The sequence below is a fragment of the Corythoichthys intestinalis genome, chromosome 1 (genome assembly GCF_030265065.1).
Source record: "Corythoichthys intestinalis isolate RoL2023-P3 chromosome 1, ASM3026506v1, whole genome shotgun sequence".
NCBI classification, from domain to species: Eukaryota; Metazoa; Chordata; class Actinopteri; order Syngnathiformes; family Syngnathidae; genus Corythoichthys; species Corythoichthys intestinalis.
Genome location: NC_080395.1, coordinates 18389121 through 18404134, shown reverse-complemented (window position 1 = coordinate 18404134; position 15014 = coordinate 18389121). Strand labels below are relative to the sequence as shown.

At 37.9% G+C, this 15014-nt stretch overlaps 1 protein-coding gene across 5 annotated transcripts in view; it reads left to right on the top strand.

Moving 5' to 3' along the window:
* ntrk3b (neurotrophic tyrosine kinase, receptor, type 3b) overlaps window positions 1–15014 on the top strand; it is a 663222-nt gene that overhangs the window by 386556 nt on the left and 261652 nt on the right. For 4 of the 5 annotated variants that reach the window (XM_057850063.1, XM_057850090.1, XM_057850080.1 and 1 more), the window contains 2 exons: window positions 5426–5731; window positions 10618–10632. In XM_057850063.1, the coding sequence (XP_057706046.1) occupies window positions 5426–5731; window positions 10618–10632 (321 nt within the window). The remainder of the gene's footprint in view (window positions 1–5425; window positions 5732–10617; window positions 10633–15014) is intronic. The other variant, XM_057850072.1, reaches the window with a different exon arrangement.

Below are 15014 nucleotides of genomic sequence, written 5' to 3'. Positions count from 1 at the left end.
GATAATAATAAATAGGATCAGAATTTATTCATTGTGTCCAAAAAGGAGTAAGCTTTAAGCATTTGTTTAAGGGCCCGGGTGCGGTGACCATGAATTGGACATCTTGAGTTGATTGTCTTAAGGCAGGGTGGTGGGGGTTTGTAAGGCATTAACTTGACTGTCTGAATGGGACGGGGCTCATAAAAGTGGACCATTTCAAATCCAATCTAGGCCACTTTCTTATGTGGTTAAACCCTATCTGGGCCACATTTTTCCAGAATGTGGCTGCGGTCTGAACTGTCAAGTCCCCCAAATTGTAATCATGCAGCAATTACATCAGCAAACAGCTAAAGAGAAAGGGCGCTACATTAGCGATGAAGCTGTACATTAGCATTAGCGCCTAGCTTGAACGCGGCTTTTAGGGAAGAGGCGAGCTTGACAACAGTCATAAAAAAATAAAATGTGGGATTATCTGTGCTCCAAATGAGCAAAATTTCGAGATTGCTTACACGGCCGAGAGCCGGGGCAAACTGTCTGATATGTGTGCGTGCATGCTATTAGGCAAGGCAAGGCAAGGCAAATTTATTTATATAGCACAATTCAACACAAGGCAATTCAAAGTGCTTTACATCACATGAAGATCATAAAAATCACATTTAAATCAATACAACGTAAAAACCAAGACAAAAGATTGCATTTAATCACAAATAGAATAAAAATAAATAAAAATAAAACGGAAATAAAAATAATTAAAAAAAAAACTACTAATAATAATAATAATTGAAATCAGCAATGGAGATGAGCACAAGAGGAATAGAAAGCAGGTAGATTGAAATATATAGCCAGTTATGGATATGCAGTGCTAAACAAAAGCGTTTTTAGCCCTGATTTAAAAGAGCTAACAGTTTGAGCATACTTCAGACGTTCAGGTAACTTGTTCCAGAGGTGAGGAGCATAATACCCTGCCTCACCCTGCTTGGTTCTTGTTCTTGGAACATGCAGAAGACCGGTTCCAGACGACCTTAGGGGTCTAGATGTCTCATAGGAATCTAACAAGTCAAGCATGTATTTTGGTCCAAGGCCATTAAGTGTTTTGTAAACGAGCAGTAGTATTTTATAGTCTATCCTTTGACTCACTGGAAGCCAGTGTAGCGATTTCAAAACCGGTGTAATGTGGTCCAGCTTCCTTGTATTTGTGAGGACTCTGGCTGCAGCATTCTGTATTAGCTGCAGCTTCCTGACTGATTTTTTTTATCAAGACCTGTAAATATACCGTTGCAATAGTCCAGTCTGCTGAAAATGAATGCATGCATAAGTTTTTCCATGTCTTGTTGAGTCAGAAGCCCCTTAATTCTGGTTATATTTTTTAGGTGGTAATAAGCGGATTTAGTGACGGACTTTAGATGGCTATCAAATTTTAGGTCTGAGTCAATAATTACGCCAAAGTTTCTGACTTGATTTGTAGCTGTAAGTGACATTGTGCTAAGTTGCCTGCTTATCTTTGACCTTTCCTTTTTTGGCCCAAAAATGATCACCTCTGTCTTCTCCGCATTTAACTGGAGAAAATTCTGGCACATCCATTCATTGATTTGATGAATGCATTTACTCAGGGAGACTAAGGGACTATAATCATGTGGTGACACAGAAATGTACAGTTGTGTGTCATCTGCATAGGCGTGATAGGAGATGTCATACTGTTCCATATTAATCCATTTAACTTTGAATATAAGAATAAACGGGGATTATCTGTTATTTGTGTCCTCTTTTTGGAAATCAATATGATGACCCTAGAATGCCACTGAGCCGGCATTTGTTTTGATGCTCTAGCGCATGTGGGTCAGTTTGCACAGCGCATCTCGAACTGCGAATTAGGGCGCATATGTGATACTTGAACAGACTCAATGGACAAAGGCAGTCTGAACGGCATGCCAAAAAACTGATATGACAAAAAATCGGAATTTGCAGTATGAGACCTGCTGTATGAACCTAGCCTGGCTCTGCCAGACTATTCTCCCTGTATTTTTCAAACACTGATAGTATAGTCTGGAAACCATCCCATTAACGGCCTTTTCGAGCAGGTACAAAATCAATCGACAAATCAGATTCGTTTATTTGCGTGACGTGTTCTTCACGAGCAACGTCACTCTTGCGCGTCGAAAGTCGTCTCTTCAGCAGCACAGATGGTGAACGGCAGAGCCGAGAATATGTTCCAATCCACGGTAAAATCAGTTTTAAATGACCAAAAACACATCGACACGAGTCATTGACAAGTCTGTCTCGCGCTAGCCATGTCGAATAAACTCCGCTCTCTTCGTATGTTTACTTCCGCGCGCAAGTCCATCGTCCTGCGGTCGCCATTTTACTAACGTCACGTCTGCCCGTCGCTGATTGGTCCACTCCGCTGTCTGTTTGCTGTGGCTTGCTCCGCCCTGGAAATTGTTTCCGTGGGAATGGTGGCCAGACTCAATAGCTGGAACAGCGTTGAGTCTGGTGTACCAGGCTAGTATGAACCTAGCTTAAGAGGCCCGGTTCGTGGGCGTGGTTGGGGGAGCGAGGGTCAAACAGAAAGGTAAGATGATGCGCGAACATGTTAAAACTAGGGCTGTCAAATGATTAAAATTTTTAATCAAGTTAATCACAGCTTAAAAATTATCCGTAATTAATTGCAATTTCCAAATTTTTCTGTAAATTATTGTTGGAATGGAAAGATAAGACACAAAACGGATATATACATTCAACATACTGTACATAAGTACTGTATTTATTATAACACTAAATCCACAAGATGGCATTAACATTATTAACATTCTGTTAAAGGGATCCACGGATAGAAGACTTGTAGTTCTTAAAAGATAAATGTTAGTACAAGTTATAGTATTTTTAATATTTGTTAAAACCCCTCTTAATGTTTTAAATGTAAAATTTGTAAAATTATCAATCAAAAAACAAAACTAGTAGCTCGCCATTGTTGACGTCGCCGAGTCGTTCTTCCACAGTGTCTTTAACTACGTAAGATATTGAAATACACCACAAGGTGTCAATGGCGAGTTTTAAATTACTTAGAAATTAAGCCAATGAGTGTGTTTTGTCCCTCGACTGATGCCGTAGCTCTGTTTTTTTTTTTTTTTTTTTTTTAGACTGGGTCTATTGTGATTCACGTTCATTTGAGTGCTTCACAACGTATGAGACCAATGAAAGTTTGTATATTGTGACTAAATGCTGCCATCCAGTGTATTTTTTGTGCTAAACGAAATGTTTGAATAGAGTTTGACCAAAGTCTGAGTAAGCTTTAAGTGTATTTTGCATAGCTATTTTGATTTGGAATGCCAGCTTTTCTTTTTGTGAACATTATTTTTTTCGAGCGACAGGAATATTATTTTTGTTGTGCTTTCACTAAATGATACTTATGTTTGTTGTGAAGGAGTTGCCGAAGCTTATGCCAATAAACTGCGTGGTCCAATGTGTCCACTGCCTTTCTCTGCCTCTTAGCTCTCTAAAAACGGCGTCATTGTAATCTGTTTGAGGCAAGGCATGATCGGGTCATTCCGCGCATGGGTTAAATGCATCAAATATTTTAACGTGATTAATAAAAAAAAAAATAAATACTGCTAGGTCTTAACGATATTGGAAAAAACTATTGCTACGATTTTTTGGGGGGGTTGCGATATATTGCGATATTATATTGCAATATTAATTTTTTTTTTTTTTACTAGATGACTTGAATAGCTGTTTAGAAAGACTTTGGATGACTCATCATGACCACAGTGTACAGTATTCCATCATTTTTCGCGGTTAATAGGGACCAGAACCCGCCGCGATAAGTGAAAAACCGCGAAGTAGCGCAACCCCCCCCCCCCCCCCCCCCCCTCCCATTATTTTGTTGTGTGTGTTCTCAATGTATTTATTCAGATCTAGCACTGGAAAGAGATACATATAAGACATATTTTTTCTTTTTTTTTTCCCCCCAAAGTTTGATTTGAAAAAATGTGTGTGTGTGTTTGTGTGTGTGTGTATATATATATATATATATATTTTTTTTTTTTTTTTTTTTTTAATAAATGCTTTTTAAGCACTTCAAATGTAATAATTATGATCAGTTTTAAACATAACTGTCCCACCGAATCATTTTTCAACAAGAATAAGGTACTGTAGTAGAAAAAATGCTTGGCTTTATTAAATACTTCTGTTTACCTAGCATGGCTGTGACTCTTGGACTGACATGTAAAAATTACAAACTCCTCATAATCACTTCTAGCGTTTATTTTAACAAGTTAAACGATGATTGACAGATGCCCGTGTGAGGTCGGCTTCTTTGGCCAGATCAAAGCCATCGTTAACTTTAATAAGCAAGTGCCACAGTAACTGAGAGCTGGGAGAGGAGGTGAGGGAGGCTGTGGGAGCGAATGAAGCAGAACAAAGGTTTGTGAATTGGAAAAAAATTAATTTAAAAAACTATCGCACGTCCTTGCAATGGGACTATCGCGCATGCACACATCACGATGCCGATGTTTAAACGATATATCGTTCAGGCTTAATTACCGCCCGTTAACGCGATAAATTTGACGGGCCCCGTTCTCGATTGTTCCACTACTGATGTGTGTGTATGTTAGGTGTCAGAAGTGTTGGGGTGGTTTCAAAATGGTGGGTTGGCTTGCCAGCGAATGCTGTCTGCCAGAGAGTTTGATGAAAGCAGCTCATTGCAAAGACAAATCAGCGGCCATGATGAAACATGTCGGCAGATGTGACATTAAAAAAAATCATTTGGTCATTGACACATTTTAGGGAAAAAAGTACATCAGGAAATATGTGACAAGTCCAGACATTCGACGTTTAATTATTACTAAGAACATGCAATGATCTAGTTCAATGTAAGAACATGGACACACAACACCAGAGGATACACTTACTGTGCTTGGATGTTTGATAGGCAGGCACTCTAAGAACCCAGCTCTTTGTGACTTTGCAATTAGCAAGTAAATTTTTCAAGAGGCACTGGATTTCTCGATGCGATGTCAGCAAAGAGTTCTGAGGTTCACTCAACGAACTTCTCAGTATGTCGTCCCGCCTCATGCTGCATACTTCTGTCACTAAAGTGTCATCTCTTCCACCAAGTAAATCAAAATAGCTTAACTTTAGTCTACTGCTGCACTTTTTGAGGTTGTCCAAACAATGTCAGCCTAAAGCTTTAGGAATTTTTGGGAACTTAGTGACTGATTTTAGGGGTGAAATAAAGTTTCTTTGGATTTATGACTGACTTAACAAGTATTTCCTGTAAATGTTATTCTGAATTTAATGTTTCTGTGGGTAGTCAGGTTATGGCATTTAATTTGGACTATTTTTAGGGAGCAAAAATGAGACAATTCTTCCAAGATTATGACCCCCCCCCCCCCCCCACTAATTTTCATTTAAAATGAAAAGTTAAGTGCAATTCTGTTCTTTCACGCAGTTCCCCCAGTAATCCTCGTCCTGGCCGAACCCGAGCAACGGCACGATACTTGCATCGAGTTCACAGTCCGAGGATACCCGCACCCAAAGCTGCGCTGGTTCCACAAGAACAAGGAGATTTTACACAACAAGTACATCCGTACTGAGATGGACTTCTACCAGGATTACCTGGAGGGCTGCCTGACCTTCCAGAATCCCACGCATATCAACAATGGAAACTACACCCTGGAGGCCAGCAACTCACTTGGGACTGTCACTAAGACGGTGTACGGACATTTCCTCATGGCGCCCGGGATTGATGACGAAGGTAGGTCAAGATCCTAGTAATGTATTGATACCACCTGGCCTTGTCACATTGTTCATTTGAAAATCATGCAGTGGTTTTGCTAGTGTCTCTTGGGACTCCAACCCAAAAAAATCCCTGGTGACCCACCCCGGCGTACACACCGGAAAACCTGTTATAGAAAACATTTTAATGGGAAAAAAATAATATTTAGAAGTAACATAAAATAACATTACACACTTTAAATGACACACTTAGTTTGACTTTTTCACAAAATGAATTGGTTCAGTGACAGCATCAAGTGCAAGTGTTTCCTACTGAGGTGTCATTTCAAATGGCCGATTCTTTTTTGTTTCTGTGGGATACATTTTGGCAGCCTTCGGGAGCCCTTTTATTGGCCGCGGCCCCAAGCAACTGCCTGGCTTGCCTATCCACTAGCACCACCTCTCACGCAATGCTTTTGTTTTCTAAACTCCATGTTTCATTTTATTCCCTTTTTTAACATCATACATCAAGCAAATCACCGATAACACGTTTAGTCCTATATAGTTAATGTCTGAAAGGAAGACTAGACTGAAGCATATGCTAATTATGTCTACTCCCTGCATCCATGGTCACAGTGACATTGAGCTGCTGCCGTAAAACAAAAAAAAAAACACAACTGGGTGTGGAGCAGGGGTCTCAAACTTTTGACCGTTTGAGATAAGTCTGAATGAGTGTGGGCCACATCAAGTATTCCACAAAAAGGTGTCAAGTACAGTGGTACCTCAAGATACGAAAGCTTCAGTACATGAAAAATTCATTTTACAAAAGAACTTCATGTCACAAAAAATTATTCAGCTTACAAAAGATAAGGACTGAATTATATAATTACCGCTCGCAAAAAATTCAAAAGTCAGGCCGTAAGCACGCCATAAGATCCTGAACTATTGGTCAGAATATTTCCCATCATGGTCAATACCATGATCCTGCTCTCCTATTGGCCTATTGTTGGTATCACTTTCACTTTCGGACATCGCTTCACTCGAAACAGAAGGTTCCACATTTTTATATATATGTATTTTTTGCATGATAATGAATAGTGCTGCAACGATTAATCAATTAACTCGAGTATTCGATTAGAAAAAAAATATTCGAATTAAATTTTGCTTCTTCCAGCATTCGTTTAATTAAAGTGTCGTTGTAATGGTTTATTTTTTGAAAGTGTTTGCATTTAGTTTCATTGATTTGGGTGGCGCACTTCCCTCTAGTCTGCTTCATTTTACATGGCCGAATCCAGCTGCTCCCTGTTAAGACCAACATAAGCTAGGTTTTTGTTTGAGCTAATGTTTTTTAATACATTCATAATTTAGTTTAAAGGTATATTTAGCCAATTTTTGTGGGAATGTGTCTGAACCATTTATTAAGAGCATTGTTAAAAAAGAAAAAAAAATGTATTTTATAGCATTTAAGCTAGTTGACTTTTGCTATGTAAGTTAGCCAATTGTTCTTTTGTTGTACATATGTAGATCCTTATTCATTTCTTTATTTTATACCGTGTATGGCCCAGCTAAGGTATTTTAATTTTTTCATGTTTATCCGATTACTCGATTATTCGAACTAACTAGTTCATCAATTAATCAACTACTAAAATAATCGATAGCTGCAGCCCAAATAATGAATGAATGAATGTTCTATTATATACTTAATGACAGGTACACTACAACCTCGACATACGATGCATTCGACATCCGACGTAAAATTTGACTTGTCATTTGTATCGACATATGACGACATGCTCAAAATACCAAGATTTATGACAGTGTCACAATTTCATTGTTTTCTCACAAGACGGATGCCAGCGGATTTTGTTGTGGGAGAAATCAACAAGGGTCCCAAGTAGGTTAGTGCAGGTGGTGAAAACAGCAAAAATGTGACCCTTACCATTGAAATCAAGAAGGTAATGATAAAAGGTATGAGCGTGATGTGCGTGAATTGGCCAGACAATATGGTCTGTCTCCTTCGACCTCCGTACGCCAGTCATTACGTCGATCGCCATTGACCAGTCAATCGCAATGCTAGTGTTGGTACTGTAGCTCACAGTATTTTTATTTTTTTTTTAATGTACGTGATTGATTAGTTGATTGTGTTATGTGAGCAACATATGACGTTATGCAGCACCCACCCCTTCTGTTAAGGTAGCTCGCAGTTGGTTGTCCCCTTGAAAAGTAGATCTTGCCGCAAAAAACAAAGAGCAACCCTGAGTTAAGGTAACAGTAAAAACGCTTTTTTATTTCCGATTTATTATTATTATTATTGTTATTATTATTGTAACATAGGCAAGGAAGTCAGAACTTTGCCAACAACACGAAATGAGAAAGTAAAACCTTCCCACTCTTCCGCATATCTCTAAGGCTCAGCATGCAAAACACAACCACCAGATTAGAACCTGATTCATTACATTATTATTATTATTATTATTTTTATTTATAATTGATTCGTTTTGCCGGGGAGTAACTTGTATTTGTAATTGTACCAGCAGTATTTATTAAGGATTTGCGCAGGTTTATGGGAAAATCCCGCTCGACATACGACCATTTCGACTTACAAACCTGGTCCTAATACGAAATGAATTCGTATGTAGAGATACCACTGAATTAATGTTTAGTTAAGTTAGGTATATTGAATGGCTGAAATGTATTTGCCTCTTGTTTCATTTTGGTTTTGCTCTTATTCAGTGTTGGGAATAACGGCGTTATAAATAATGCCGTTACATAACTGAGTTATTTTTTTCAGTAACGGGGTAATCTAACTATTTTTTCTGCCGTTACAACGCCGTTACCGTTACTGACGGTCAAAAGCGGTGCTTTATTTACTCTGAATAAAGTGAAGAAACTACCAGCCGTAACGAGTCTACTCTGCTCTGTTTATTTCTCATCCAAGATTTGGGGTGCGTTCAGGTTCGAGAATAGCGCACGTGTTTTGTTTTGTGCTTTTTCTTAGCAAAGATATACCACACAGGACGTGCTGGCACTCTTTCTTTAATAGCACATATAACTTCAGCATTAACACAAATGTATGGCTCTCGGCAGGCCATGTCTCTAACTCACTCCCGCATCATGTGAGCAAAACAATATTGGCGCCGTGTGCACTTTAGGGTGCCTCCGATAATTCGATATCAGAATATTACAGCACGTACTTCTTATGACTCCCGGCTGTTTGTCCCTGCTATTTCAATTAGACAATGCTTTCCAAAGCTCGCTAACGTCTGTTTTTGCTACACCTGAATGCTAGCCTCGTTCCCATCCCCCACTGTCAGCCAGCAAGAATGCTGCTTTCATCTTCAGGACGGCAGATGATTTGAGGGTGACGGGAGGAGTAAGGGGACGAGGCTACCTGAATGCACCACCTGGATAGATGCGATGGAAGTGATTGTGATTGGCATAGGGTTAGTCATGTGTCATGGTAAGCCAATCAGAGCCGGTGTTTTCACATACAAACCGGAACAGAGCGTGCGACAAACACACACACGCAAAACAGATGCAGAGGGATATGATGGCAGAGCATTCAGAGGAAAATTTGTCCTTTACGAGGTGGAGATATAAACACTTTTTCAAGTCAAAATACTTGAAGTACAGTAGGCTATGTCTACTTGAGCAGTTGTCTTAGGTTGTGAGAGTTAGATTTAATTGATTAAACTCACTTTATACTGTATACTGCTGATTGTTATTTTGTTATATTGTTTACTGTTTATTTTTGTTGCAGTTCAAGTGTAGGATAAATCTGTTGCTGGTGAGGTGCAATAAATATTACAAGGTTCTATAACACAACTACATGTCTGTTCTTCTCTATTCAACTGACTCGAATATTGCTCAGAAAATTTCAAATTCTTTGACATACAACAACTTCTTTTTAAAGTCACGGAAATAATAAATTTCCATGGTAACTAGTTACTTTTACTATAGAGTAATTCAGTTACTAACTCAGTTACTTTTCGGAAGAAGTAGTGAGTAACTATAACTAATTACTTTTTTAAAGTAACGTGCCCAACTCTGCTCTTATTATAAAAATGAATATGGTGTTTTAGTAGAACATGGAACGAATGAGGCGATTTACAGGTGAAACGCGATTAACTGCATGAATAAAATGATACAAAAGCCACTCCGGAACGAATTAATTTCGCATTATGAGGTACCACTGTATTTAGAAGAAGAAAAAAAGTACAAGTGATCTAATCTTAATTTTTATGAATATAAATTGAAACATTAACGGTTCTTCAGATCATTAGCAAGACTGTGCTTTTATGCTCAAAAGAAAAAACAAAAATTATAAATCCAATTTATTCAATATTCTATCACCATGAAAGAAATGCAAGAAAAGGTTCTGAATATTCTTAGGAAATTCATCATTTTTTATTCCGAACATAAATTTCAATTTCAAATTCCACCAAATCTTTCAACATTAAGATTTATTTCTGAATCAAGAGCTGGTTTATATCATAGCAATGTCTTTTTTTTCAATTATCCTAATTTTTTTTGTTGAATTTACCTTTGAAATGACTTCGAAGAGAAACTTTCTTACAAACTCTACAAGTAGTAAACCCCCCTCAGCCCAAGGATGGAACCCCAATGACCCCCAAATTTTAAAATTCAAATGACTTGTGAAGAAACTTGCTTGTAGCTGAGGGCCTTATTGTTTTATTAAAAGCGTGCCCTCGCAAGGTTGTTAGTTGAGGAGTATCTCCCCACTGGTTGTTGAGCTTCAGCAAAGTTCACGCACAGGTCACTTCAGGTAGATTGTTCTGGAGAAGGAGGGAGTGTGAACACACACAAAGGCTGGCAAATTTTTCCCTGTGGTCAATATTCCAAGGTTAATATCCTCTGGTCAGTTTATCACACATGGCGTGACTGTCTTTGTTTTCTCCTTTGCAGATGTAGTGGAGCTGGGTGAGTATTTGGATTTTTGCATTGAAACCTGCTTAGATTTGGCTATTTTATGTAGTAGTGATTTTCGTCTTTTTTGTTTGCATAGGTGTGGCTTTGACACAAACACACACACACACACACACACACACACATACACAAATGGAGGAATTGTGTCTCTTTTGTTGCTCTGAGTAGACATTGAAGCAATGGCTTTTTAGTTTGTATGTGTGTCTCTTCAGGATGTAGAAGCCGTGGTTTGTGTTCATTGTCTTTGTTGCTTGGCTGAAGGGTGTCGTGTTTGTGTTTGTTAACCCATTTCAAGAGTAAAGAATCAATTTGGCTGATTTACGTCAGTTTTCAAAACGGAGAATTTACAATTTTGACATCAGATATTTGGGAGTCAGTACCGTATCATAGACTTCATAATGTATCCACGGGGCGCGGGGCTGATTCATAGGGGGCCTATCTCTGTCAAAGCTGACTGAGTGGAAACACGTAAAAAGCTCTTTATCCGCTGAAAATTCTTGTGAATAAATGCTTAAATCCCTGAATTCTTTATAGATATGGACCTAAAACAGTCTTGATTCTTGGTTAAAAGCAAAAAAATGGGCAGTTACCATTTATTTTCCGTAAATACGTCGAATGTGCTGCCAGTCTTTAAGACACTTAGGTGAAGCCTTATCACCACAAAGAGCTTTTTATGTTGACATCCTTGTGAATATATGCTTATATCCCTGAATTCAATATAGATATGGACGTAAAAGTCTCAATTCTTTGTTAAAAGCAAAAAAACCTGGCAGTTAGCATTTATTTTGCGTAAATATGTTGAATGTGCTGCTAGTCTTTAAGCCACTGTGGCGAAGCCTTATCACCACAAAGAGCTTTTTACGTTGAAATTCTTGTGAATAAATGCTTAAATCCCTGAATTCTTTATAGATATGGGGGTAAAACAGTCTCGATTCTTGGTTAAAAGCAAAAAAACGGGCAGTTAGCATTTATTTTACGTAAATATTTCAAATGTGCTGCTAGCCTTTAAGCCAATGTGGCGCCACCTTATCACCACAAAGAGCTTTTTATGTTGACATACTTGTGAATAAATGCTTAAATCCCTGAATTCTATATAGATATGGATGTAAAACAGTCTCGATTGTTGGTTAAAAGCAAATAACCGGGCAGTTAGCATGTCTTTTACGTAAATATGTTGAATGTGCTGCTAATCTTTAAGCCACTGTGGCGCCGCCTTATCACCACAAAGAACTTTTTACGTTGAAATTCTTGTGAAAAAAGGCTTAAATCCCTGAATTCTTTGTAGATATGGACGTAAAACGGTCTCGAATCTTGGTTAAAAGCAAAAAAACGGGCAGTTACCATTTATTTTACGTAAACATTGCGAAGTATAACGTCAATGCTGTAGCGGCTAATTTATCCAATTGATTTTTTTCACGTTTCAAAATGCATGCGTGGTTTGAAAAATATAATAATTACCTGGAATCCTCGAACAAATCACTCCTGAGACAATCCTTCCTGTTTGTATGCGGTACATCTTTCCTTCTTTTTCAACCTCAATCCGGTGTTGGGTCGCTGTATGTGTTTATGAAGAACTAAGACCGACTGTGAAAAGGCGTGCCGCAGTGTCTGGGGAGTATGTCCTGTCAATATAATTATGAAGTCTACGACCGTTTATACTTCCGTACAGATCGCAAATTTTGTGCACGTGACCTATACGCCAAATATGCTGTCCTCGCCTCTGACCATTGCCTAATTTAGACTGTCGTATAACTGAAAAAGCTTACAATTTAGCATTAACTACGTACGCTAACTATTGACTAATCTGAGTAGAGCTTTGTATACATCGACCTCTAGTGGTTGGCGCGCATTACTGGGGTGTTTGCACACCTATAGCACCCCAGCGTCAGTCAATGGAAACGGTAACGTTAGCTGCTGTTGACTGTGTGCTGCGGGCGGCACACCTGAGCAATGACGGATGGGGTACTTCCAATTGTTTTGCTCAGATTAGTCAATAATAATAAAAACAAATGTCTACTATAAATAATAGAACTTCTCATACAACAACAAAAATACGCACTGTACTTTAGACAAAAAGTACTTACGAACAAAACTTACCCAAGGAAGAAATAAAGACCAACATCACCGCCTAAATTGCAACTGTGTACGTTGTGCAGCCATCTTGGCTTTCACAACAAACAATGCTGCCAAGCAACATCAAGAGAGCCCACTAGCAAAGTGCAAAAAAATGGTTAGGGCTTCCATCTATGATGATGAGGAAGACCTACCCTAAGACAGTTACGAAACTTAAAACAGTTAAACAAACTATAAACTATATATTTACCACACTAGCATTTTTTGTGTCGTGTACTTAGCCGTTACTATGTATGAAAGTTGTTACGAAATAAAAATTCTAGAGCTGTCAAAATTATCGCGTTAACGGGCGGTAATTATTTTTTTCAATTAATCACGTTAAATATTTTGACACAATTAACGCACATGCCCCGCTCAAACATTAAAATGACAGCACAGTGAAATGTGTACCTGTTGTGTTTTTCGGAGTTTTGTCGCCCACTGCTGGCGCTTGGGTGCGACTGATTTTTCTAGGCTTCAGCACCCATGAGCATTGTGTAAGTAATTATTGGCATCAACAATGGCGTGCTACTAGTTTATTTTTTGATTGAAAATTTGACAAATTTTATTAAAACGAAAACATTAAGAGGGGTTTTAATATAACATTTCTATAACTTATACTAACATTTATCGTTTAAGAACTACAAGTCTTTCTACCCATGGATCGCTTTAACAGAATGTTAATAATGGTAATGCCATCTTGTTGATTTATTGTTATAATAAACACATACAGTGCTTATGTACCATACGTTAAATGTATATATCCATCTTGTCTCATCTTTCCATTCCAACAATAATTCAAAGAAAAATATGGCATATTTTATAGATGGTTTGAATTGCAATTAATTGCAATTAATTATGATTAATTTTTAAGCTGTAATTAACTTTAAAAATTTTAATCGTTTGACACCCCTAAAAAATACTGTCAATAAATCATAATTTTTTAATTTTTTTTTTTTCAGTCATGTTGTCGAAAAGCGGTCCAAAAATTTGCCCAAAAATCTCCCATATTCTGGTGCAACCTGTACGACATAAAATACCTATTTTATATATTTTATACTATATAATTTTTAACCACAAACTAGAGATGTGACCTATCTGCCGGAGCGACCTATACGCAAGTATAGTAACAAGATTAGAGCTGAAATGAATACTCGAGCAACTCGAGTAACTCGAGTTTAAATCCGAGTAATTTTATTCACCTCGAGTATTCGTTTATTTTGACAGCTCTAAGCATCACGTTTTGCTCGGACTACTTTTAATGCGGGACAACGCGCTGATGTTAAGTGCGTAGAGGACGAAGCAAAAAAAAAAAAAACTTACTGCAGCAGACAGCCGCTACACACGACGCCGACGTTGCTAAATACTTGCCCGTACGATACTAGTTGGTAGCAGGTAGCGTCTGATGCGTCTCATAGAGATCACATGTATGTTGAACTAGATGGAACATGGCAGACTCGGCCGCGTCTGGGCAGCATTAGTAAACCACCGCCATCTTAAAGCAGTAGAGCGCTAAGCGCTAATAAAGCGCGCTAAGCGCTAATAAATAAGATTAATGTTACTGTCACAAGCTCACGTAACGTTAGCCCTGCGGAGGGCTAGGTTTCTATTAATTATGACCACTGTCGATGCGTGGCTAACATGTCTTACATACAGGCTTTAACATAACATAGCGTTGTGGAGTGATGAGGGTGTAAAATAAAAACTCAATAGTGCTAACTATCAATTTTAGCTCAGTAGTCATTGCTGGATAAAACACCAAGTAGCACTGGTCCCTAATGTGCTCCAATACAGCCTGTATCATACATTTATTTTGCACACTGCAAAAACTCAAAATCCTATCAGGACTTACAGTTTAGACTAACTTAAAACTTAACTAGAACTTAAAAATGGCTTGACACAAATAGAAATTCAATTGAAACACGTGGGAAAAAAATCCTTACTTTTAAGTGATGTGTGTTATCAAGCGTAACGGCATTTTTAGGTAAGATATATATATATATATAACTTTTTTTTTTTTTTTTTAATAAGATCTAAATGTTTTTTGAGTGAAAGCAGTGAATTAGTCTTTTTTTAAAAAATTCTAGTTACATCTGGGATGCAATTGTTGGCTGTTTTCAACAATATACATCGAAAATAAAGACATTGATTGACTGAAAATGGTTCAAGATTAGATAATGTCTTGTTTTGTCATGTATACTTATAATTGCTCTTCACCTAGAAATATATTTGTTTTATCCGATTACTCGATTAATCGATAGAAT